General features: G+C 40.8%; 1 protein-coding gene and 1 pseudogene across 1 annotated transcript; both read right to left on the bottom strand.

The window, feature by feature from the left end:
* Nucleotides 1-632: 632 nt before the first annotated feature.
* LOC140231885 (uncharacterized) lies at nucleotides 633-10,624 on the bottom strand (annotated as a pseudogene).
* Nucleotides 10,625-15,758: 5,134 nt separating this feature from the next.
* On the bottom strand, nucleotides 15,759-26,943 carry LOC140231812 (uncharacterized). The gene is made up of 4 exons (XM_072311964.1): nucleotides 26,887-26,943; nucleotides 23,252-24,745; nucleotides 22,642-22,822; nucleotides 15,759-16,689 (listed from the first exon to the last, which is right to left on the bottom strand). Exons 2-4 carry the CDS (start codon nucleotides 24,425-24,427, stop codon nucleotides 16,496-16,498), a joined length of 1,551 nt encoding a protein of 516 aa, XP_072168065.1. The 5' UTR covers nucleotides 24,428-24,745; nucleotides 26,887-26,943; the 3' UTR covers nucleotides 15,759-16,495.
* Between the last annotated feature and the right edge of the window lie 523 nt (nucleotides 26,944-27,466).

Below are 27,466 nucleotides of genomic sequence, written 5' to 3'. Positions count from 1 at the left end.
CATGTTGCTCAAGTTGAAGATACTTGTAACTACTTATGTATTAACAATGCACAAAAAAAAAAAATGATAACAGCATATCAGCTTTCCATTGTATCCCCAAACACCGTACAGAAAACAGGAATATGCTGGTGTATTCATTGGTTTCTGACAAGATTTTTTTTCCTTGTGCAACTATGTAAACATAAACCATCGAACACTGAATGACGTCCCCGATTAACCGATACTTTTCGGTAATCATTTCGTTCTGAAATCATGAATAGAGCAAAAATCAAATGGCGGATGAGCCATAACGGCACCTGTTTGCTTACTGGAATCGACGCAAAGGTCCTGAATATTGAGGTACGGGAAAATGATAATGATAATGATAATGAATAACATTTATATAGCGCTTAATACTGATGTTTCTAAGCGCATCAAATCGGGAAAAAAATAATATATATAACGTAAAAACAAAATACAGCATTATGTACATATCATGAAACGCTCGTTCAACAGCTGAGAACATACATGTTGGGTGAAAGATATGGCTTAAGAGATTGACCCAAAGAAGGGATACGACACATTACAGTATAGAGATAAATCCAACAATGCAAATGCAGCCTGGGAATAGAGACATAGTCGAGATATCACTTTGGTAATTAGATAGACACAACTTTTATTTTTCTTGCTCATTTACTTCCACCACGTTATAATGGTGCACAGTGTATGTTTCAATGAATCCTAATCATGATTTCATTTCTCCTTCAAAAAAATTTCACTCAAAGGGATTAAGATCTACCCACAATTAAGCCTATAAGGGGTACATAATTTCTATATACACGTAGCAGGAGATTCCAGCGTATAATTGGGCGTGGTCGGAGCAGATATTCCAGAATCGTCTGTTTGAATGGTACTCCTGGAGTCTAAGGTTTCGTCTAAGGTGACGCAGGCCTCACGAACCGCGTCGAGTCCAAAACGTTTGGAAGCCTTGAATACCGACTTCACGTCCGGCTGAGATATAGCAATCTTCCCAGTGTAAAAGTAGTTGAGGATTTTCTGCAGGGTTTCTGGGTTAATCCGCTTGACGAATACGTCCATTGTCTTCGAGCCATCCACAGCTCTCTCTGACAAATTGCTCCGAGGAGCTGTGGACCTCTAGCAACCAGTGGCGTATCTAGGGAAAACGGCGCCCGGGGCAAGCACGAAAATTGCGCCCCTAATTTCTGAAAAAGTGTTCAACCCCAACCCCATCCCGGTAGGGACTTTAAACAAAGTCCACATGATGCTTTTCAATCACTTAAAAGGGATCTTTTGAGGGTGATTAACCAAATGTAATGAATTTTGATAGATTTTGGCGAGCGAGCGCAGCGAGCGAGCCGAAAATTTGTGTTTCAGCTTACAAAACATGGAAGTCTTGTCATTTTTTGCTTACCAAATCTTACAATTCTAATCAAGATATAGTGACGGCCTTATAGATAACAATTTATACCAAAAAACTGAGGACTTTAAAAAATATTCTAAATTAGTGCGCGCGAGTGAGCTGAAATTTGTATATGTCCTCGTCATCATCACGTATTGTTCTTATCTTTTTTTATACAAATTTTGACGAGCGAGCGCAGCGAGCGAGCCGAAAATTTTTGTATTTCAGCTTACAAAACATGGAATTCTTGTCATTTTTTGCTTATTAAATCTCACAATTATAGTGACGACCTTATAGATAACGATTTATACCAAAAAACTGAGGACTTTAAAAAATACTCTAAATTAGTACGAGCGAGTGAGCCGAAATTTGTATATTTCTGTGTCATCATTACGTTTTTTTCTTATCTTTTTTGATTTTTTTTTGCGCCCCCCTCCCCCGTCTATATTATGTTCGAAACCGTTGGCGTCCTCTTTTGATCCAATCGGCGATCGCTTCAGAACGAATGAAATTGCAGTCGCTGCTCCGTGTAACATTTTTCCTGCTAAATATAAAATGACATGAGTGAACACAATAGACATTATCATTTTGTCCGCGTCATCGTCACGTTTTGTTCTTATCTTCTTCTCTTTTTTTATACAAATTTTGGCGAGCGAGCGTAGAGAGCGAGCTGAAAATTATTGTATTTCAGCTTACAAATCATGAAACTCTTGTCATTTTTTGCTTATTAAATCTTACAATTCTAATCAAGATATAGTGACGGCCTTATAGATAACGATTTATACCAACAAAGTGAGGACTTGAAAAAATACTCTAAATTAGTACGAGCGAGTGAGCCGAAATTTTTGTATTTCCGCGTCATCATTACGTTTTGTTATTATCTTGTTTGATTCGGGGTTTTTTGCGCCCCCCTCCCCCGTATGTTCGAAACCGTTGGCGTCCTCTCTTGATCCAATCGGCGATCGCTTCAGAACGAAAGAAATTGCAGCCGCTGCTCCGTGAAACATTTTGCCTGCTAAATATAAAATGACATGTGTGAACACAATAGACACTGTCATTTTGTCATCATCACGTTTTGTTCTTACCTTCTTTCTTATATAAATTTTGGCGAGCGAGCGCAGCGAGTGAGCCGAAAATTTTTGTATTTCAGCTCACAGAACAGTGCAGAACATGGAATTTTTGTGTGAACACAATAAACATTGTCATTTTGTCCGCGTCATCATCATGTTTTGTTTTTATCTTGTTTTATTTGGTTTTCTGCCCCCCCCCCCCCCACCATTCTCCCTCCCCCCTTCCATGCGAGTTGTTGTTTTTTTTTTCTCTCTCTCTCTTCTTCTTCTTCTTCTTCTTCTATTTCTTCGGGGTTTTTTTTCTTCTTCTTCTTCGTTTTTTTTTTTTTTTCGTTTTTTTGCGCCCCCAAGGAGTGGCGCCCGGGGCACGTGCCCCCCTTGCCCCCCCCCCCCCCCCCTAGATACGCCACTGCTAGCAACACCCGGTGACAGGGGAAGTCCCGCGTGGCTGTCCGCAGAACCACATCGATAAGTTGACCTTCTTTGCGAATTTTGTTGAATTCTCTTAGCATCCTGATTGCAAATCCGGGATCTTCCATGCTGAATTCAACAGATGCTTGACTGCTGGTTTCGGTCGATGACTCACTCGTGCTACTGGAAGGTCGTCTGGCGACTGTTGTTACGCGATCCGGGAGGAAAGCCATACCGACTTCTGGATGGTTTCTAGACATTGATTCGGTCAAGTTAGCTATACCGTCAAGGATTTCTTTAGTTCCGGTGGGACTTGTCTCTATTTGGTCGTGGAGTGGGGATTCGGCAACGCACTTCGGACTTTCAATCAACGGAGACACTGCTAGAGGACTAGGAGAGAATAGTTCCGATGTCTCGCTACCACTGAATCCACTTCCACTGCTCGATCTTCCGCTACCGGGGTAAAATACCTGCTTTCCAGGAGTGCCACTGGGTGTCCTTGACCTATACTTCGGTTTTCTCTCAGCGAGCGTCCAAGGAAGATGCGACACTCATCACCGATTTCAGGAAAACGGAAGACGCTTGCGAGCTCCTTGAGTTTGCGTACACGGTCTCTGGAGACTCCACTAATTGACCCAGTGTACGCGTAATCTGTCAGATACTGCATGATATTCATGTCAACACCTTGCATTTGGATGATTTCACGTCTTGATATGCGACCTGATTCACTAGACAGCATTCCACGGAAATACAAACTACTCGCCGCCATCACAAGTCTATGGCAGTGAATTTCCCCCGTGGAAAATCAAGATCAAGTCATTGAGGCGACATTCTTTCCTAAAATCATTCAGTGTGTTCATGATGTCCGACGCTCTGGGAGCACCGATAAGACCGGTACTTCCACTCGAGCTTGCCGTTGAGGACGCACTTGACATACTCGCAGGAGAGTCAAGGGTGTCCCCAAACTTCTCGCACGGGGATCCTGGACTCTGGCATTTGCCCTTGGGCGTAGATGCTTTGGGAGGGGAAAATCTCAACATTGGTACGTTGTTTGAGTCTAACCTCACACCGCGATGTCCATTCGATCTGTCGAGGCTCAAGTCTCTCTCGCAACTCTCCCCACGAGTTGTTCGATGCTGACAGTATGTACGCTTGGAGCGACCACTTGCAGACGCCGACCTCGAACGCCTGCTCACTGCCCGGGCTGACGGGCCTTTCGCAACGGCGTCCCGACTTCCGCAGCCATTCTCTCCTACGGAGGCCATTGCGTGCAAGTACCTGCATTCACATTGATATAAACAGAGATATATCATCAAATGCATATTTTTATATCATTATACAGGGCTCGACACTAACGGTGGCCCGGTGGCCCGGGGCCACCAAAAATGAAAGTCGGGCCACCAAATTTCCAAAAAAGGGCAAAATTTTTTGAAAAGTATGTCAATAAATTCGTAACTTTTTGCGCCGAAAATTAGCAGTTAAATTTGTTCAAAGGATGGATGAAAAGGACTGAGTGAATGCCTGAGAGTGAGTGTTGCAAGTTTGTTGAAGTTTATTTATGAGCAGATATGTCCAACTTCTAATTCTTACTATCACAAATCTTAAATATTTGACTCATTTAAAAAAAAAAAAGACTTTTAATGTTTTTTATTGTTTTTTCGGGACACCACATTTTTCTCTCGGGCCACCAAAAATGTGAAATTTAGGATTTTGGTGGCCCCATCGGGCCACCAAACAAAAAAGTTAGTGTCGAACCATGTATTATAGGTAACTATATACATGAATAACAGCCAGAAAAGCTTTCCACACTTACCTGGCTTATGAACAATATTCATGAATTGTGTGTATATGAAGATATAATATAGATATACATAGAATGGATGATTTGAGGCTAAAGTCATAAATACATGTATACTAAAAGAATATTCAGGGGAAAATAAGATAAAAGTATCCAAAATGAGTGCATGAAAATGGAATGAAAATAAGCAAAAATGTCTGGTATTGTTTTAACTTTCTAAAACACTCCAATTCTGACAAAATCTATAGCATTTTACTTTTTTCATAGATTTTGCCCAAGTGGAAATGGGCCACATCTCCAATCTTTTCGACTTCCTTTGACACAATAAGTTACTTTGGCACAAGTATTTTGAGCTCTGAGCTAGTATGTATACAGCACTAATAGAGGCAAGGACAACGCATTGTTGTACATATTGGTATCATAATTCACCTTTTTTTGATCAAGGATAATGTCAAAATGTCTTTAGATCCGCCTCATTATGAACCTCGATGAAAGTCTATATGCGACTACAATATTACAGCGATAAACATAGTGATAGAAATAATTGCTTCTCTCGATCAAACGAGTGAAGGTAAGGAAAGTATTTTGAAGTACAAATTCATGACAACACTGAATAAAATATTCAAATCACTGAACTGTCAACTGTGATGCGCATGACAAGCGTAAAAACCTATTCTTTGTTTTAAGTATATTTCTATCAAAGAAAGTGAATCATACTTTCTTGATATGTGAAGAAATATCAATATGAATGATACTTTTAAGGTGATATCATGCCACAAAAGAACGCATATAAATCGCAAAAAGACACAAAAATTTAACCCCTATTTTGCGCCCCTTCTTTCCTACAACCGCGTTGGCTCTGTCCTGTACGCGACCGACAAGGCATCTGCACATGCATGCATGATGAGAGGACGTGAGTGAATAACGAGTAACCATGGCAACTCCTCTGATTTCACACAGGTGTCCTTATTGACGACGGGAACGGCATGAGGGAAGCGGGGGAAGTCAATAAAGGTGTTTTTGTTTTTCTTTTTGACAGACAAAAAAGGGAAGAGGGAAGAGGGGTGCTGTTCCGCAACTTAAATCGCAAAAAAAAAAAAAAAGAATCATGAGACTGCATGGATGCAATCTTCAAACTGCGTGTAGGCAGTCATGTAACTGTACTGTATATTGATATATGATAACCTACGGATTTCCAAATCAATACAACTCGGTAGTCAGTACACCGTCCGAATGTAAATAATTCAGAACAAAATACTGCCTCGAAGACTGATCAATGGCTGTCGATAATTACAGTACATCATCGCCAAACACTTTGCTGAGATTGGTCACTCGAATTGCATGAAGCCATTGAACAATAAATGTACTGCTTCAAACTCTATGTCTATCTTCTTAACAGAGCTTGTTACTGAAAAGCGGAAACCTCACCTGAGCCTAAACTGTCCTACATATCGTAGCAACTAAAAAGCAAAAGACATTGGAATGCACCTTCCCGTCGACTCAGCATAACTTGCATGTTCCCTCGCCATGTCTTTGTTAGCCACATTGATATCACAGAAATATGCAAGTTGTGCTGAGTCGAGGGGAAGGTGCATTCCAATGTCTTTTGTTAAACATTTCAGTACTTTAGCAATGATTAACAGATGAGGTCATCTGAGGAATATTGGTTTGGAACGAATTTTTGTGGGCGTTCCCAAGTAATCTGAAGAAAAATGGAAGAAAAATCGTTAAAAATATATAGAATGTTTCTAGATATTCGTTTCACCGCAAAAGTGATGTTGAGGTTATCATAAATCAACACAAATCGACATGCATTTGGATCTTAGGGGCCCTTTAAGCTCTTTAAAATCTTATTGATGAAGTAGCGCATGGAAAACAATTACCCCGGCTTAATCTATTCCTGGACTTAACGATGGCCTTTGATACTATTAATTCTGATATTCTGCTTCACAAGCTGTCTCATTATGGCAAATACGCGGCAAGGCCTTGGAGTGGTTCAGAAATTACCTGTATACAGTAATGTTACTTTGGTTACTTTGAATGGGTAATGTGGCTGGAAAAAAAACAGTGTCTCACAGTGTGCTCACAATGTGTTCTCATAGTTGACTTTGTGGAAACGCTCGAATGTAACAGGGTGAAGATGATTTCACACTGTGGTGTAGGGTTTTTGTTTGTTTTTTTCACAGACATTTCACATAGTAATGTTCCGTTTCACTTTGTGAATTGATGATTCACAATAACTATATGTTCACAATGTAAAAACGCCCGAATTTAACAGCGTGAACAGATTTCACCCTGTGTTCACAATGTGTTCACACTGCGGGACACTGTGTTCCTCCCACCAGGGTAATACTGTATCACACATCAATGCATATATATACCATATATATATATATATATATATATATATATATTATATATGAGATATGAGAAAGGAAGGAGAAATGGGTGCGTGGCTTTGACATCATCATTTCTCTTACTGTTCCTCCTTTTCGGAGATATATATATATATATATATATATATATTATAGTATACAACATGAATATCCAGAGACTAAATTCAACTTAAATTCGACCCGCAAATCCCCATGTACAGTACATGTATGTTGGTAAAGATCTAGAACAGCTTTAAAATGATATACTCGACAATATGAGAAAGGAAGGAGAAATCGGTGCGTGGCTTTGACATCATTTCTCTTACTGTTCCTCCTTTTCGGATATATATATATATATATATATATATATATATATATAGTATACAACATGAATATCCAGAGACTAAATTCAACTTAAATTCGACCCGCAAATCTCCATGTACAGTACATGTATGTTGGTAAAGATCTAGAACAGCTTTAAAATGACATACTCGACAATAGGATACTACCAAGACACGCCATCTATAACTGGCAACAACTCTGGTGGCGCTTTCACGGCTTAAAACATTCCCCACCCACTCAATACAAAATTTCTCAATGTTATCTCAAAAGGACGCATTTCTAAGCCCTAGGTGATACATGTAGTGATTGTCACGTTTCAAATAAAGTCTTGTGCTGGCTATATTAAAGCTAGCACAAGACTTTATTTGAAACCTTGGTTTGCTGGATGTATAACTGCGGAAACCACGGGTATCCAAGTAGCATTCGAAGAAAGATATGGTAAATAAGGTAAAGGATAAATAGTGGATGAGTCGTTATTATGCTAGTATTCTTTATTAGCGTAATAAAGAATTAGAATGCATACTGAATCAACAGTGAGCCAGGTTCAATTTCCTTTCCTTGGCGTATGGCAACGTAATCCGTATAGAACCTGTGCACAACACATTTGTGCACATTAATACTTCACCATACAACACATTTTAGGCCCTATGACATCGTCAGTAATCCTGTGATGCACGTGTATTTGAGGAGATTCTGCCATCGTTTGTGCAGACGTGTGGGAATATTACTTATAGGTTTGACATCATCAAGAGACACTGTGTAACTTATGGGTTGAAAGGTTGACAAGGTTAACGGGGTAAAATCTAGGCAAACTTACTCATCAACGGTGAGAGAAAATGGATATTGTGCATGGTACATATACCTGCACACACGTGACATATCTTTCTTCTTTTTTTTTGTCATATCTCTGAATGCACAGAGGGCATTGACACTTTTTTTTTTGCACATTAATTTGAAATTACATCTAAACTTTTTCCACGCTGTCTTCTGGTGCTTCCCAGGACTTATGCTTGCACTTTAATATCACATTGGATTCGATGCTTCGCGAAATTTCGATGTTTAACGAGATGTGTCATAATAAAATAATCTTGTTCAAAATGCCAGAGATGACACGAGGGACTGCACTATACCATGTATTCTCGAGTTTTACACACGATGTCAGATTAACAGAGGGTCATGCTCGTCATTAAATACCCCTTCTCTCTATATATATTATGTAAACATATATATAACATTATGAGATATGAGAAAGGAAGGAGAAATTGGTGCGTAGCTTTGAAATCATTATTCCTCTTATACACACACATATATACACACACACTCACATGCATGTGACATGTATATAATGTATAGGCCTATAAGTATAAATATGTATATTTTATAATTATATCATCGTACTATTATCATTTATTATCATTACCATCATCATATTCGTGCATACACACATTCATAGACGGAGAGGAAGAGAGACAACTTTCTGGCAAACCTTGACTTGCAAAATAATGGAGTAATCACACTATATTAAACGAAAAAAAAAAAACACGGTGCTATGTCACCCATTCTTCTTCGTTGTAGTTTGTTGTCAATTTTGAAAACATTCTTATTCCTAGCCCCAAATACTGTAAATTCCGAAACTCTGTACCCAGTATAACCAATTCATAGGTGTTCAATTGCAAATGTCTGAAAATCATCCGAAAGTCTCCTTAAAACTAATGGGGCTGATTGCAATTTTGTACTTACCTCCATAGAAAGCATTGGAAAAGACCGCCACAAACTATGTAGCCGATCTATCTTTCTTTCTTTCTTTTTAATGAACACCGTTACCCTGGCATGTGGAATGTGTATACAAAGAGAATATCAATATCCTTGGAAAATATATGATCATGAAAATGTCTTATGATAATATTTCATGTTTAATGTCTCATATGTCGTACTTATAAAGCTCATAATAATCATCAGTCGTACAAAGGCAATCATTGCAAATTTTCACTGCATTCAACTCGCAACTTGAATCAATCTGTGCCGACTGAAAAGTAACGCTGCTTTGTGGATATTACACATAAACACACACACACACACACACACACACACACACACACACTCACACACATAACACCAACACCACCACCAACACAAACACCACCACGCGATTGCAATAGGTTTATGACTGGGGACGTCCCTGCTTTTTCAAATGTCCCCGATTGTATTATTTACATACAGGAATGTCTCCGAACGTGATCGTTTGCAAAAGCACTCACAAATACAAGCCCCTGTAACCACAGGCATACACACCCCCTGCACACACATCCCTCCTCCTCATGCATACATACAAGAACATTTCTCACACAAACAGTCCACACACACGCACAAACATGTATACAATGTATACACATACAATTTGTGCAGCCAAGTTTCATTTTGCCAGCACAAATTGTCGCCAGTGAGGTCAAAAATTAAAGACAGCACATGCAGCACAAATTGTCGCCGGCGACAATTTTTAATTCTTATTTAAATCACTGAATTCTCTCTTTAAATAAGTGTAGAATGGTTTCACGGAAGGAATTATAAGAAACTACTAACATTCAGGTACAGTAATAAAGATAAAGGATAGATTTTTTTTTTTTACATTCATTCCACACACACACACACACACACACACACAAGCACCCAATGATTTTTTTTTCTCCATTCAGTCTATTCGAAATTCTTAATTTGCATATTTTGTCGCATTTCTGTTCTGAGGTTATACCTAACGCTTGTTTTGTAGATCTAGCTATTTCTCAATTGTTTAAATCATGTTGATGATATAGAGATCTAGATCTACATGAAAAATGATCATTCCAAATAACAATTTTGCACAGTATCATACAGTATTATCTTTAATAATACCCGGTACTGTAATATCAAGTTATCAATTTATTTTGCCTAAATAGTAGATCTAATAGACATGTTTAGCAATTGATATTTATTTTAATAGTGTCTACTGATAGTGATATGATCTAATCAAATAATCTGTGTAAAAAACTTGATTATCTGCTGATACTGATAGACTCTGGTTTAAAAAAAAAAACAACAACAACAACAACAACAACTTTTAGTTATGGCATTGAATTTTACCAACCAGTGATTCCAAGCTGGGCGCCTATGCTGGTCCAGGCGTCATTCTTCTTGTCGCTGTCCTTGAAACACTCCAGTGTCTTGTTGTAAAGGCACGGATACTCCTGTACAGCGAGGATGAGGTCTTCCTCCATGGCCTGTAGATTTTATTAAAGAAAAGCAAAGGACAGTCATCAGTTGTCGCCTTCGGTTCATCGCAATTTTGTCAGTATTTTCATCTGGATCTACACTGACTCTATAAATGTAGATAAATCTGAGTATCTAAAATTTTAACTTAGTCAGTCTAGACAAAATCTAGTCACAGTCCGGGACCCAATAATTGATATCATTGTAATATTTGCAAGATCGAAAACAAGGGAATTGGCATTGCCATTGGCTCTGGCCCAGGCCCCGGGCAAGGATCTGGATCTAGCGTTATTCTGAATACAGTATTCATCACATCATAGCATATCTAGTCACTCATAGATCTAACGATAACACTAGTTCTACTCGTCAAAGTTCTGCTTCTACTACAGTCTACACATAGATCTATCGTAGGCGTAGCCGTAGGCCTAACGGGCTAGGCCCCATCACTTTCAAGTATCATCTGCATTCCGAGTCTGCAGTAACTGACGTGATACCGAGTACGACTCTGAGTCTGACTCTGTCTGAGAATGTCGTGACGTTGCTATTGCCTTTCTTGTGTTCTTGAATCCAAATTAGTGAGAACAATAATGTCTAGACTAGAGAATAGACAGTAGATCTAGAGCTAGACCTTCAAATACACTGTAGGTCTATAAGCTTTGTCCAGGTCATGACATGTCATTGTGTATTCATTAATGTCTTCATATTAGTTTAGACTTGGCAGTTGGATGCAATGGACATGAATCATGATTGATGCATAGGCATAGCCATAGCTAACTACGACCAGCAGCCCCATACGCGACGCTATGCGTATGGGGCTGCTGGTCGTACACTGTAGTTAAGCCATAGCATACATAGTTCGTTACATTGAGGTCTAGACCTACGCAACTAAATTTAAGGAGTTAAAACGAAGTGAACAACACAATTATACAATCAATATAAACACGATATTTCAGGAGTTGTTCTTACCAATTTCCTGTTTGCAAGTGTCAGAACAGAGGTAATACAATTACAAGTCTAGTAGGCAAAACAATCAGCGCCAAACTCAAAATCAAATTACTCCGTTGATATACGTGCAAAAAAGGGGGGTTTCAATAACATGTAAATTGCCATCTAGACAATCAGCGCTCGATCACCGCTTGATTTTTAGCAGCTCTCTCGAGAAGTCTTGTAGAGTGACGTAATATCTCAGGAGGGTGTTTCACAAAGCCGTTCTTAAAGTTAAGAAGGACTTAAGTGCGACTGGTGATCAGTTCTTGTGTGCTATACTTATCAGAATCTCAATAATTCGGCAGCACAAGAACTGATCACCAGTCGCACTTAAGTCCTTCTTTAACTTTAAGAACGGCTTTGTAAAACACCCCCCTGGACTCTGATTGGCCAAAAGTGATAAATGCCGTGTGCTGTGCTCCAAAAATGGCTCTCGAATCGATTCACAAATACGGCAAAAAATGCCGTATCCGACAAATGGAACGGTACCGTTGCAGTGTAAACGGCTTCATAGGATTTACTGGGGAGCGATTTTTCGGGTTGCCGTGATGCCGTGCCGTGGTGCCGTGCCGGATCTGGTGCTATGATTGTCTGTCTGCCTCAGATATCGAAGGACCTGCACTTGTACATGGTGTTCTGTAACAACCATTATTTTCCCCACAGTCTATAAGATTGGGTGCAGTGTAATCCAAGGCTAAATCAATAATCTTGTATCTTGGACATAAAACAATGAAGGTCCTAGACTGTTTTATCCTTCACTCACAATACTTTGAAAGGGGAGCATTTGTTCAACTTTTGTTACAGTGACATATATTGATTTTTCACTCTTGATGCTCTCGCATCAAGATAGCTGACAAGTGCATGTCGCAGTGGCAAGTTAACTGTCATCTTCCGTGATAAGGCTCTGTAAGATAAATCATACCACTTTAACCTGTTGAGGACGGACTGATTTTGCTGTAACACGCACTTCCCATAGACACCTGCCCGAGTATTCCCAGGACTCGTCTTCAAAGGGTTAAAGGGCCCTGCTGTCAAAGCAACCCTTTAAGGACGTAGCCATCTAAACGCTGTGCCTGAAAGGCAACATAAATGATGGGAACTGATTTCAGATGTCACCAATGGTAGTAAAATCTTGAATCACTTTCCCTCAATGTACTCTCTCATGTCATACACATGCTCAGTTCTTGCTAATTATCTGCAAATTCCAAATTTAATGATTGTTCAAATGTGGGTCAGGATGTAACAGCGTACTACTCACTACAGCAAACATATCTCAATAGTGGGCAACAAATGCATGACAGTGAAAGGCAGAAATAGACATTATTACCCACACTTATTTCAGTGAGAAGGATATAATTTATCTTACCAAGAAAACACATCGTTAATAAACTCACCCTGCAATTGTGCATGCATCCTCTATCACAGAAGGAATGCACATTGTTAATGTGTACACACAAGCTACGACTGATTTTTTTTTTCACACAACTTAGTTACACTTGTAACAGAAACAAGTTTCACAATTCAATCATGCACAAGACCAATTGGTGAATCCAAATCATATGATTGAAGATCAAGGCATAACAAAGCAAAAAATGTAAATCAAATAAACCTCATATATATCCACTGCAGTCATTCATCTTTTCCATTCAAATATACTGCAAATTTGAAGAGAGGGCTCGTGGCCACACTGAAGAATTTCTTAAACTCTTATCTACAATTGTCCTCCTTTCACAGTCAAGGCCAGGACAAGGACATGTCCAACAGGACATGTGGACTGAGGGTATCTTTAATTATGATGTCCTACACGTCTTGAGGAGTCATAGTGGACATTGGCGGACAACCGGTCTTTACATTTGGTAACATTCTTTTGGTTTCAGCAGAAATCCTTTGGAGGAATCAATAATGGAAAGTGCTAATTACAGTGCATTCCCGTTACAACGAACACGGTTGTAACGAAATTTCGTTATAACAAAGTAAATCTTCTGGTCCCAAAATTATCACCATTAAAGTCTATGGTACAAAATTCGCTTATAACGAACACGGTTATAGCGAAATTTCCGTTATAACGAAGTCTTTTCCGAGCGCCACAGACAAAGAAAAACAAAAGAAATGTGCTCCATTATAACGAAATGCGAATTGCTTTCGAAAATACATAGCGGAACAAGCATTTATAGCGTCTCTGCATGGGTGAACGCTTCATACCACTGTGTGTTTGCTCCTTGTGTCATGCAGTTTCTGAGGGGAACTTGCATTTATTATTGTAATACAGTTATCCCATCACATTTCACATAGCTTTCCAGTGTATGATGAGTTTCAGCAAACAGAATATTATATATGTGGTTTCCTTGTTTTCATTATATATTGTATTTGTTCGGTCATAACGAAATTTCGTTATAACGAAAGAAAACTGCAGGTTCCGAGCATTTCGTTATTACAGGAGTGCACTGTAGTGTAAAATATATCATTAGTTGTCATGACAATCAAGACATTTGTAATACCGCCACATCTTCACTGAAACTCTCCATGGGGGTGGGTCATGGCCGATGTATGTACATTTTGTAAGGGAAACTACTGCATTTACACAGATGCTGGGCATATGACAGAACTGCTGAAACTATGGGCTATGGTTTTATCTAAATGACCGACCTTTTCAAATTCTTCTGTATAATGTACTCCATGCACTCTGTACCACTGTCTATGCTTAAACTATGTACAGCTACAGATCAAAGGTGGATGAACAGATAGATAAACAGATGGATGAATAGATAAATAGACAGATGGATGGATAGACAATTTGACAGACTGATAGATAGCTGGATAGATGAAAAGAAAAATTGTATGTATAGACCGATTCTGTGAGGCAGTTTGTGTATTATTGGCATGGGCAGCGCCATTACTGCGGTGTCTCCGCTGACCCACCCCCCTCTCCCCCACCCCCCTCCCTACATTAGCACGAGCACGGAATGAAAAACTGATGCATGGTTGTTTTCACCAATAGGCGTCTCGTACTGAGTGCGCGAACGCTTGCTTGATGCGCGAACCTTTGTTACAAGTGCGTGTACTCCTGCTACAAGTGCGCGATAAACATGTTGCCCGTGGGGTGGGGGAGAGGAGGGGGGGTAGGCTGGGACACCGCAATTTGAGCTAATGGCTGCGCCCAGAGCCACAATTTGTCTGCTGCCCTCAACGAACCCGAATCGGTCTTTAGAGAGAAAGAAATAGTGCAAGAGAGGGAAGACATAGCAGGAATGGAGTTTGATGTTTGCACTTTTAATAATCAACAACAACAAAAATCACTTCTGTCTGTGACTCCCTCTTTTCACATAAACAGCCATGAACTACTCACAGACTTGTCTTATGATCAACACTGGCACATAAAGTGCAACAAGTATTTGAAAAAGAACAAGAAGTCCATCATTGGCATTGAAAATGATATTAGCAGAGTACATCCATTGCAGTTTACTTTCAGTGCAAAACTTGCTTTCCTACATTTTATTTACATCTTCACCATACCAAGGATTGATGTCCTTAGACTATTCGTGGATTTATCAAGTAGCAAAATAGCTTGCCTTGGCTAAGTAGTGATATTTGGTCCATACATAGTGTCACATTAACATGTACATGTAGTTAAACTAGAATGTGAAGCACGCAACTTGGTGTAAGAGTCATAATCAATGAACAACAAATTATGTCAACTACAGAAAAAAAAAAATCATAGAAAATATACTTAAAATACAAAAAAAAAAAAAACAACATTGAATTAAAGGATGTCCTACTTTCTTTTATCCATAAGTTTGATAATCATGCGATGATTCTTTACATCCAGTCTCCACTCAACGATGGTGACAAAAATATACTTGTTTTTGTATCAAGGTGAGAAGCGGAGATGTTGATGCAGGAACTGTTTGTGGTCGAAGTAATTAAACTCAAATTTACTTCGATTTGTGGTTTAAAATCAGAGGTGCTACTCTGAATATACAAAAACTGAATCTTTAAAGTTGAGGCAGTTGCTCATTCCTTAGACTATGTCACAATACTTTTGGACACAGACCAGCATGGCATTGACATGCACCCCTAAAACCCATCACCATCCATCCTCCCCCCCCCCCCCCCCACCCTTTGAAGATGGTGTTCAAACTTATTGACCTTATGCCTCAGCATACCTCACCACCGTTCTTCTGGCAAGACTAGGTTTTCTGACTATGCCTGCAATACATGCCATCATCAAAGTTATCACGGGTGCTTTGTTGTAGCTAATTCTTTTTATAACTTGGATACAAGGACTTGAAACAGGCAGTGAGGAGATAACTTTAAAAAAAAAGAAAAAAAGGGTGTTTTTGATTACTAATTTAATTTCCACATACAACCGAGTTAAGAATTAAAAAAAAAATTCCCAAGTGAATAGAACAACATTTTGTAACTTCAGATTTATGAGAGGTACACATATCACATGAATTACAGGAGGAGAGTAACTTAGGAGCAGTCAGTTTGTTTCCATGACACCATGCCTCTGAAAGATAATCCTACAGTATACTTGTACCTCACACTGTGACTCTAGTTTAGTTGTGGCCACATTGAGAAAGTACATCCTTACATCACATCGAATAGATGTCACCTTAACAGTCCAATAATAAAACATTTCAGAGAAAAATGTCATCAAGAAATCATTTTAAACACTGAATGACTAGCTCAGAAACAGTCTCTCCTCAACTATGACTCATATCCAAGTGGCATGAAAGATTTTACGGATATGGGCAGGCTTTGAAAAGAAGACGACCACCTTTACAATAAATATGACATGCAAGCAATACAGAGCAGGATATGTTTGAGGGCATTTTGTACGACTCTATAGGGGCTCACAATTCCAACCTCAGGATTTCTCTGCTGCACTTTCAGCAACGTCCATAGCCTCCTCCCCCTCCGCCTGCCCTGACCATCGCAGTAGTAGCTTGTGAATATCTCTGTGGCCCATGTCTGCCGCTAGCTGGAGGGGCGTGATGCCATTCATTCTTGCTGCGATGTCAGCTCCAGCAGAAACCAGAGCCTCACTTGCCTCCAGATGACCTTCACATGGTGAAAAATTGAAATGATTTCACAACTGTTGCTCTTCCTGCAAAAGTTACAGCATCCCTTTATATGCTATCATAAAATTTAGAATAACAGAATGTAATTCTTGCTCTTCTTTCATTACTTTATCAACCATAAACAGGAATAACTCTTATCAAATGGAGAGAAATTAATGTGTTTCTATCTAGTAGATCTTGAAAAAAAATGCATTTAGAAAATTTGTTGGAGTTTGAACTTTACTTCATCGACAGCACAATGAAACACAAGCCAGAAAGGAAGATTGTCGCACATCAGAAGACATCCATGAACCCTTGCATATTAAAGTTGAGATCACTATGTAATGTGGTGTCGTTCATAATTCTATTACGTAATACTCGTATAAGTCTTCAGAGGTTAGCATTTCCCAGGTGTTTAAGGCAGTGAAGTCACATAATGAAATTCAAAGTAGGTAAAAATTCCAGGCAGTCCCAGTTGGCTATAAATACCCGTGTCAGTGAGCAGTAAGCATCTTTTTCAAGTGTGACGGCAGTGAATTATACCAGGGAGGTGAGACACCTCCCTGATTATACATGTACATCTCAAACTCCAATGTCTAGTGATCAGGAAGATGACGCTACCTCTCAGCCCCCATCCCCGCGGGGAGATCAGGGCATGGAAGGCCGCCTTGAAGCTCAACTAGAGAGACCAGATACTCTCCCGCATGGATAGGGCGGCGGCACACCGTGGTAATGACAAACGGCATGCGAGCCATGCCAGCTGGTGCAGGAGAGCTTCTCCCTCCAGCGATTAGTCTGGACATGCGAGCCATGTCCGCGGGGACAGGGGCGCTGCCCCGTCCATCGAAGACTTCAGCGAGCTAGCCATCCCCATCGGCAGCTCAACAGACAACGATATTCTCATGTCAGTCTCCTTCCTGGCAAAACTGATTGCGTTGCCCTGTATGGGTGGCCTTGACTCTGCCCTTGTGGTTATGGTCATTTTGACAACCGAATTGATCCGGATGCCACGTCCTTACAGCCAAACTCTTTCAAAGCCTGGTACCAAATTTGATTTTAACTTAAATTCTGATCTCATTTGGGCCAAATTAAAAAATTGGCTGATTTGCTAATGAAGGCAGTCACACTGCCCATATCAGAAGGTAAAATCGCGAAGCAAATGCTCAATTGCCATCGAATGCCCAAGCTGTTCTCACACCAAAAATCGAGAGCAAAATTTGGGCGATCCTCCTTCACGAGGCCTTGGGTCTTGTGAGCCCCCAACTTCTACAACAATATGTAGTGACAGGGACTTCTACCACATAGATAAATCCTTTCTGAAATTCACAGATCATGCACGGATAATCATCCATGCAATTGCCACAACGAGAATTTTAACAACTCATGTCACCATCGATGGCCTGACACTCCCGGGCTTTGCTTATCGTATGATCTGAGCATGCACCATCGAGGTATCTTGAAACCCCCTCTCAACAACACTTGCGCAGCAAGTCGATTCCACTTGGTAGAAAGTTGTTCAGAAAGACATCTGAGAAAAATTGACAAGTGTCACATAAGCATACATCGTGTGTCATGAATGTCTCTACGCAAGCCAGCAAAAAAAAAAAAAAAAGGATGAGCACTGTCCAAAACCATTCAGTGCTGGAAATCTCAAGCTTTCCAAAGATGACTGGTCAAAATAATTCCCGAGCCTTGGATATTGGCCACAATATTTGGCTATGAAGCCAATAATTTCATTTTAACCCCATACCAATAAATTTTTCCTCTACAAAGTGTACATTCTACCGAGGAGGAAAAGGCAACCCATGAAGAATTGTCTCCGAACATTCTCGCAAAGCAAGATATTAGAGAGATTCCTCACATGGAGTATCAACTCTATTCTAGCGCTACCAAAGACTGGCGGTCTAAGTCCAATCATAAATATGAAAAACTTGAACAAATTTGTAAGATACGAATACTTCCGAGTGGAACAGTTTCGCTTGATTACGGCCTTAATTTTGCCCCTCCAAAGGGTGCATATTTATCCGTATCCGTTCACCTTGTTCATCAAGCATAGTCTTTCGAATGGAAATACTACACTGTAAGTAGTATTTTCACTGCATTCCTTCAGTGCCTTAATTCGACCCCACAGAATTTCCTTAAAGTTATGAAACCTGTCTTTGCCTCGGTCAGTAGTGGCATTAGAACAATCACCTATTTCGATGATATCCATATTCTTTCTCACACCAGAGAAGAGTGTCTTGACAAAGCCAATGATCAACTTGTCACCCTTAAAGAGTTTCAGTAAGGATTTCGACAAATCCAGTTTCAACCCAAAGCACGTCGAGACCTTCCTTGGTTCTCATATTAATTCCCAGCAAACGATTTTCAGTTTTTTCCTCAGAACAAGATTGACAAGGTTACTGACCTTGGAAATTCAATCTTGTATGGCAACGAAACCAAATTTCGGGACTTTAATGCCTTCCACATAGAAATTTACATTCTCATCACTTGGGACTAGAAAAAATAAATCAACTAATGCTCTGCGTAAAGCAGAAGATGACATCAACACGAAGTTTGGTGTCGTTATCTAGTCACTTAGTCATGCGATACAAAACATTCTTTGGTGGTGGCTGTCTCGCAAGACAAAGAATTATTTCCACCTTCATTAGCATGATAATTTCAAGCGATGCTTGCATCTCAGTATGGAGAGTAGTTAATTCTGAACAATGACAATTCCTTTGCTCAGAGAGTCTGGAGTGCCAAACAGAATTCCCCGCATAGCAATGCGTGTGAACCTCTTGCAATTCAGAACGGTCTTGAAGCCCTGTGTGGCTCGTGTACAAAAAATGTGCTTATTCATAATTCGGTCAGACATTTCTACAGCTAGTAGCATACCTGACCCGAACAAATTCACGGCCAACATTGGAATTGGTGTCTAGCAATTGGATATCAGCTTCACATTCAACAGATGTAGATAATCCTGAAGTTTTCTGCTTGTCTCGGAGAGACATGAACAACTAATTACTATTTTACATGTTTTTCACCACACAATCCACAAACTCTAGAGGATTAGCAACACTCCTCATGTCAAATGGAAACCAAGTTTTATTGCCCTGAATTTTGATGCCTTTTTCCTTACCCTAGAACGTTTTCAGTCCTCCACAAGATTCAACTGAACAAGGTGACCTGAGCAATCCTCACTGCCCCAATGGTGGCGGCAGTCATGGGTCTCATTATCGCTCAAAATGCGAATAGCCCCACCTCTATTACTCCAAGAGAAAATTCTTGCCCCACACCCTCACCCACCGACGAGCCTCCAGCTCACACTAGCCGCCTGCATGGGTGCTCTCTGCTATCGATGACAAATGGCAGACACATCGCAGCACATTGCAAAGCTCCTTTCATCATCATGGCGAGACAATACCAATAAACAAAACAAATGAGGGTGCTTGAAGACAGTAGCAATGTCTGTATTCTGAACAATCTTGTGATCCTTTTTAACCCGTCTACAGAACACGTTGTCAAGCCTATAGCATAGCTTTTCAACAAAGCCCACTCCACGATTTTTTTTTTTACTCATAGACCTGCCCGGTCTTCCATACTACCTGAAACCGAGAGCTATGACATAGGCAAACAGCCCCTATAGTCAGACTTTAGTATATGAAGGGCGTATCTAACTCCGACCCTCGCAAGCCTAAATACAACAACACTTGGGATGTTTCAATATTGTTTTGAATCACTTTTTATCGTTTCAAGCTACCTATGAACTATAGATTCCATCAGTGCCTTGAGCCAAAAACAAATTTCCTAGCTCGTTTCGGCAAAACGTACACAAATGCTGAGACATCTAGTTCTTATGACATTACCGGAAGATGATGCCACGTTTGCACATTAGAGATATGGAAGGTATATCTCTAACCAGGTAATTAAAGTGCCTTCTTTTACCTCCAACCCTAAACTCTGTGTTCCGATCAACTCTTCATGAGTATATTAAATGCACAGAACATCTCCAACGAGCAAGTTAAGAAAGCAAACCCATAATTTCTCCGAAACATCCCAACAAATCGGTGACGACAAGCATCTTGGAGCAGAGGCTGAAAGCCAGTCCCTCGCAGCTGCTTGTATAAACACTTAAAATATAACTAATATACTGTCAATAGCTGTACGTATACATCCCTGTACACTGTACTGACTGCTGCGTACAATTAGGTATGAATGTATTGTTGCTATGGGAACATGTACCGAGTTTATTCTGTCTTCGAGATCAGTACGAAAGGGTACCACAGGACGTACCTCGTGTTCATATACATAGGGATTTGGGAGCACAGTCATCCCGCGTTCATCCCAGACTCTGGTCTGGTAAGACATCCACGGATGCTGATACGAAAGTTGTATCACATTCTCAGCTCATAGCTACAGAAGCGCCGCAACTTCTAAACTTTCGCGCATGAAGTATAAAGGTCATAATGAAATCTTGTCCACAACTGACTGGACGAACGCTGGTACATTTTGAACCTTCTACCTTCTAACAATTGATTCCACATTAGTTCAACAATTCTCAGTTCTGCTGAGTTAGAAAGATACATGTAAATTGTGATAGTATGTGTATACCTGTATATTAGTATCTCAAGAACAATGTCATAATACGAGTCAGATAAGACACAAGACCATAAATCACGTTACGTTGTGCATTGGAAAATGGCGACACATTATTCGGCCACTCGTTTAGGAGATTCGGTCCACCAAACTGATGAATTTAAACTCTAATATTAACCCAAAATGCAATGGACTTGCCTCTAATTATTGCTGCAATATTACTATGCCGAGTATGAACTGGTTAATGTCTAATAGGTATTCTTCCTTCAAATGTACATGAATATTAAGGAACATGTTTAGTATTATGTCTTGATTGGAAAATCGGTACAAGAGGTCCATTGTATTTGATTAATTTGTCTGTGCGCTATCATGCTTAATCCTGCTCCAGTTAAAGCACGCACGATATCAAAATGATATCATACTCAAAACCTATGCCTTGCACCTTATACTAGTAGGTTCTCAAGCAAACTTTGCTCGAGTTCTTCTCTTGTGTGCGACAATGTGTGTCACCATCGATAGACATTCTCTATGCATGAGGAGTCATGACCAAAGTTTCAACCTTGTTGTGAAAACTGTCCATCATCCTTCTTGTCCTCTTGCCCTCACTCATCATGCGACTAGACCGACTTCTGTACGGAACTTTGAACATGCTAACCTCTGAAGACTTATACGAGTATTACGTAATAGAATTCCTAAATTATACAAGTAATAAGAAGTATAATTAGAATTCTATTAGTAATAATGAAGTATAAGTCGAAGAGGTTCCCACCCAGCATCTCATTTGATCGATACTCTTCAGTTCTGAACCCTCCCTTTACAACACTGTACAGAAGTCAAAACTGGTGGGCCCTTATACTGTATGCTGATGTTCTGCTTAATTGCTTGACTTGAGATGTCCATACGTATAAGAATGCTCCGTGCCTTTGGAACAGCAATTGTGCTTTATTTATTGCTTGTCTGTATGATGAGAAGGACCAGTGAGCTAATTGTCTGCATTGCACCCAATACTGCATGGTGTTGCTGGTCTGTCTATTTAAAGCCGTATTCTCTTTGAAAAGATGCTTACTGCTCACTGACACGGGTATTTATAGCCAACTGGGACTGCCTGGAATTTTTACCTACTTTGAATTTCATTATGTGACTTCACTGCCTTAAACACCTGGGAAATGCTAACCTCTTCGACTTATACTTCATTATTACTAATAGAATTCTAATTATACTTCTTATTACTTGTATAATTTAGGAATTTTGCTGCTTACTTCAGCAGATTTCGACAGCACTGTTATCTCTAACTGGTCAGGTTTTGCTCTTAGGATGTGAAAAACCTGTCAAAATTGAAGGATCAGTCCCTGCCTGTGCATCAGCAGTGTCTCACCTTGCATCACTGCCAGGTGCAGAGGGGTGGCGTCATCGCACTGAGGATTGGGAATGTTGACGTCGGCATTGCCCCGCGTCAGGAGAACCTGTATGCAGTCCACATAGTTCCAATTTGCTGCCGTGTGCAAGGGCGTGTTGCCGGACTCCCCCGGTTCATTGACTGGTAGGAAGTCTTTATGCTGTGAAGGAGGGAGAGAGAGACCAATACAGAAATTATGCAATAATTACAGCAAGCGTTATGTACCTGATCAAATCGCTATTTAGTGTGTGCATGTGTTTGTGAGGGGAAGTGGTGGATGAATATGCATGTCTAGATATGTTATCTATGCTTTAACAATTGCAATATTTACATGCACATATAATATACAGTACTACACCCATAGGTTCCAGAGTATCACCTGGTCAATAACAAGTTTTATCCGCTGAAAGTAGACTGTACTTTAGTTGCTACCTGCTAATTTTTAGTAATTGCAACATTTAGGTATTTTATCTCCTTTTTTTTCAGAGTATTCTTCTAATATATTTCAGATTTCAATAGTGTGAGTTCTCTGTCTTCACTCTTTTAAATGATTTAAATCACCTTTCCTCATCTGTTTGTAATCTCATACCTTGGTTATCAGGTAATGAAGAGCGTTACTCTGATTCGCCAGCACTGCAGCAAACGTCAAAGTTCTATCGTGATCATCCCGGACATTGGGCTTCACCCTCCCGTTCCTAAGAAAGTAGTAGATGACACTAACATAGCCCTTCTTCACAGCCGTAAAGAGCCGATTTTGTGCGACACAGTCAGCACTATCTCCCACTTTGGCAGCACTTTTCTCTCCAGCCAAACCGGCACTAATACTTCCAGTGACACGCCTGTAGAAACCAACAATACTGGTCCAGATGCTAAGGAGCGCGAATGCACGAAGAGCCAGCAAGCATTGCGCATGGGTTCGGTTTCTTGTCGACACTCTCACTGCCGTCAGGAGTTGCTTGTATGCCTGAGTCTTTTGAGACGTTATCGTGTCGAGGATATCGAGGAAAACATGAGGTCCCTGCCCACTGCACAGTTTGGTGGGGTACTCTTTCAGGATAGCAGTCATAATTTTGTTCAAGTCAGCAGGGCAAACTTTACCCTTCTTGTAGGCATCCCCGAAGGCCGCCATCAGTTCGTCAGCAATGATGCCAATCTCCAGTTTGTAGATCTCAAGACGCTGGTTGTCTGGGAATTCGGTCAACCAGAACTGGGCAAAGTCCACAAAGTGATCCACATCGCTGCACCAGGATGTGAGATCATTCAGCATGTCAGTGGTCCGCTGGAGCCACTCCTTGACCACGTCCTCCGCGATGAACTGCAGGATGGTGTCGAAGTTGGTCTGGGCTGCTTCTCCACTCCCAGACTTGTCGCTGCCCGAGCTGCTGCCCGAGCCAGGTCTCGATGTTCCCTTGACAGGTGGAAGAGGGGCCACGTCCTTGCGGAAGTTAAATGCAGAGTTATTCGAGAGAGACTTGCTCTTGGCCGACTGGGGGCGCTTTCCAGATCTCACCCTGGCTCCTCCCTTGTTACCAGGTGGTGGTCTAGGCACGGCAAACCCGTCATTTGTAAATCTCTGATGACGCCCTTGGTGGTTGGGCATCTGAATAAAGTCTCCATTTCCACCAATTCCACTTGACTTTTCACCAAAGATGCTTAATGAGCTGAGCGGTCTGGAGAGATCCAAGTCATCCTCATCATCGCTGTCCCTTATTGTCAGTCTAGACACGCAGATGAGATCTCGCAGATCCTTAACACTACGAGTCATCTTGCAGCTTTATTTGTCACTGAGAAACTGGAAGGAAGATCTGACAAGGAACTCAATGCCGAAGTCCTTGCTGTATAAATTCAAATGCAGTTGGAAAGAACAGTGCACTATCCGATTTGGACAACATTGATTTGAAGTTGGAGACGTACATCACATGCAAGCAGACCCAAGAAAACAAATGTAGGAATACGCAGACGGCACCTGTATGCCAAGTTAAAGAAGAAGCTCAATGTTCTGGTTAACATTGGGAACGGAGGCTCAGATGGAACGCTTGTCTTGATGGCATGCTCTTGACGATTCCGGTAGTATTGCAACAGCCTGAAAAATATTCAGAGGTGTAAGAGAGAAGGACAATGACAGAGTGAAAGTACATTGTAATATACTCATAAACATTTAAAAGTTTGACGAGAAGATCCAATAAACAGCACAGTGTGATAGTACTGTAACTACACACAACCCAGTCGCTGTATAAATAGCGACAGGGCTGTACCGGAGCGGCCCACAACACAAAGAGAGCTCAGCGATCGCCTTACGATCGCTTTGAGTTTTGATACTTGACATCACTTTTTGTCGCCTCAAACTCATTGAATGTAATCTTTATAAATGACACTACATAGAGTTCTATGTTATCGATATTGACAAACACATTTCACAACTTACCGAAAATGAAGATTATATGCAGCATGTGCGAACGGTACATCTGATAATCGGGAGTTCACGCGATCGGGAATGCACTTTTAAAGGTCACGCTGTCGACCGTGCTGCTACTAAAGAGTGCACGCACGCAATAGATTGCTGCACTTCCAGCCACGCACACGCACGCATAATTTGCAGAGTGGTCAATGCACCATTTTGAATTCTGCAACGATGAACCCCAACGGTCAGGGATTGCGCTAAAAGTGTCTTTTTTTTTTTTTTTTTTGTTCCAAGGACTCCTCGCGAGGGCTCTCTATGGACTTACATACCTTAATGTAAGCATGCACTTTATGTGAGTAACGTATAAATGTCTATATAAGTAATGTACACATAAATTCTTATAAGTTTTGTAGTTGTGTTGTGGTTCCCCGATTTGATGGAAAGGCCCCGTCTGTCTGACGCCGTGCTTTGCACAGCGTCTGGTCAGGCTAAGTGTGATAGTAGATTTCTATACCGAATTATTGAGAAACTTCAAAGTGAAAGGCATTGGCTTTATATAACACACAGCTTTTTGTTAGTAATTTCTAGATATGTAGTGCCATCAACAGCAATTGGAAGACAGAGATACATGTAACGTTGGAAATTGAGAGTAGCATTGGGAGTACCACCTATCGTCACCCTAAGGATCTGTAGCTTGTTTATTCTAAAAATATAAAACAAATTCGCCTAATTCTTACCTCAAATATGCCATAAATACTGCAGTTTTGAATGTCGTGACCATCTCGTTGATTATGAATCTCCGTTTTAAAATAGCGCAATTTTAGTGCATGCAATCGGTTTTCTTCACGCAGCTTAAAAGGGTACCTAGTGATCGGCACCCCTTCCCCTCCATAGGTAATACACGTGAATTTCACAGCCATGCGTCGTTACTGAGCGGATGTGTAATTGAAACGTGTTTAGTTTGGTTTGTTAGTTTGTTTTTGACTTTGATTTTCGTTTCTTCGTTTTTGTTTTTATAGCTAATGACACTCAATCCCGCGCGAACCTTTTCGTTCTACGCACAAACAGCCATGATACGCAGGGTGCCGATGCCAAGGTACCCTACCGATAGGTGGTACCCCTACCATACTTGCATTTAGGCCAATTGATGCTGGATATCTTCTCACTCTTGGATGAATGAACACAAACACACACTGATAATTACTGCAGTTATGATACTTTATGGCTATGAGTAAACTCGGCCTGGCGGATAAACTCAAGCCCCAAAACAGACACTGGTGCGGTTCATTTATTGATAATCCTTGCATTCCATTGATTTTCTAACGTTAGATCTCTAGACTCTACCCAGCACTGAGCAGGGTTATTTTCAACTAGTCTAGTAAAGACTAAAGTAAAGAGCTCGAGCAAGAGGAGAGGCTTCTTCAAAACATGAGAATCATGAATGTGCATCATTTGCTCATATCCACTAACTGAGACACAACTTTTCCTCTAGACAAACATTCATTGATGCCTATTGGCGAACAACAGTAGGGCCTAAAATCTATTGCAGACCTTCCCACATGATTGCCTTTTCATATTTGACAGTACGCATTGACACTGCACTAACACGGAAAGGCTAGGTTGGGACTACACTTATACATTGGAACGAAATTGCAGTTTTCCCTCTCAGTAAAGCCTTATATAAATTCAGCAGTTTTCCACCCTTTCCGTAGATTATTGCGATAATTAATGCTAACTTCTTCTGCAATTTAATCACATGAAACACATTATCCTATGTAGAGGAAGAAAAGGTAAATGAACGAAAAGCAAAGAATGTTAGTTACCAAGGAGCCATGGTATCGTCAACGGGCCTCGGAAATACCGTGGAGCGTCAATGGTTTCAATGTATTATGGACCAGTGCAGTGTGTGTGCAGAAGACCCTCTCGCTCAGAAAAGACGTGGGTGGGCGCGCACTGGCTTCAGAGTGAAGGGGGGGGGGGGGGGGGGGGCGGGGGGGGGCTATCCACAGAACTATCTGTGGGGCTATCCCGAACGCATGCAGGGGCCGTGGAAATGGGATGGGGATCATCACAACCCCCAAGGCCCCTCTTTTTGTTTGTATAAAAATCGGAAATGATTATAAACAAAACAAAACAAAAAAAAAGGCCAAGAACAAATCCCTTGAGTCTCAGAGGAATCTGCCTCGAGATGATCCCATGAAGTTGGGCCGAGTGCGTGTGCGTGGGGAGGGGGTGAGTGGGGTGAGGAGGGAGGTAGGGGATCGAGGTACCCTTGACCTCCTTGTCCAGCAGGCCACCCCCCCCCCCATTCCTGAAACGTTCTCCAGCCCCAGTTGCGATGGTGTATCTGTGTGTGTAAGGGGGGGGGGTGGGGGAGGAGGTACTCTATAGTATATACCCTCC

This window comes from Diadema setosum, chromosome 8 (assembly GCF_964275005.1).
Source record: "Diadema setosum chromosome 8, eeDiaSeto1, whole genome shotgun sequence".
Taxonomy (NCBI): domain Eukaryota; kingdom Metazoa; phylum Echinodermata; class Echinoidea; order Diadematoida; family Diadematidae; genus Diadema; species Diadema setosum.
The sequence above is the reverse complement of the archived record's forward strand: the minus strand, read 5'-3'. Positions and strand labels throughout refer to the sequence as shown.

Coding starts and splice junctions, on each gene's coding strand:
- LOC140231812 (XM_072311964.1), bottom strand. CDS start 24,427: ATGACTCGTAGTGTTAAGGATCTGCGAGATCTCATCTGCGTGTCTAGA. Junction 22,823..23,251: donor TTCATTACCTGATAACCAAG/GTATGAGATTAC, acceptor CCTCCTTCACAG/CATAAAGACTTCCTACCAGT. Junction 16,690..22,641: donor GCACCTGGCAGTGATGCAAG/GTGAGACACTGC, acceptor CACCATGTGAAG/GTCATCTGGAGGCAAGTGAG.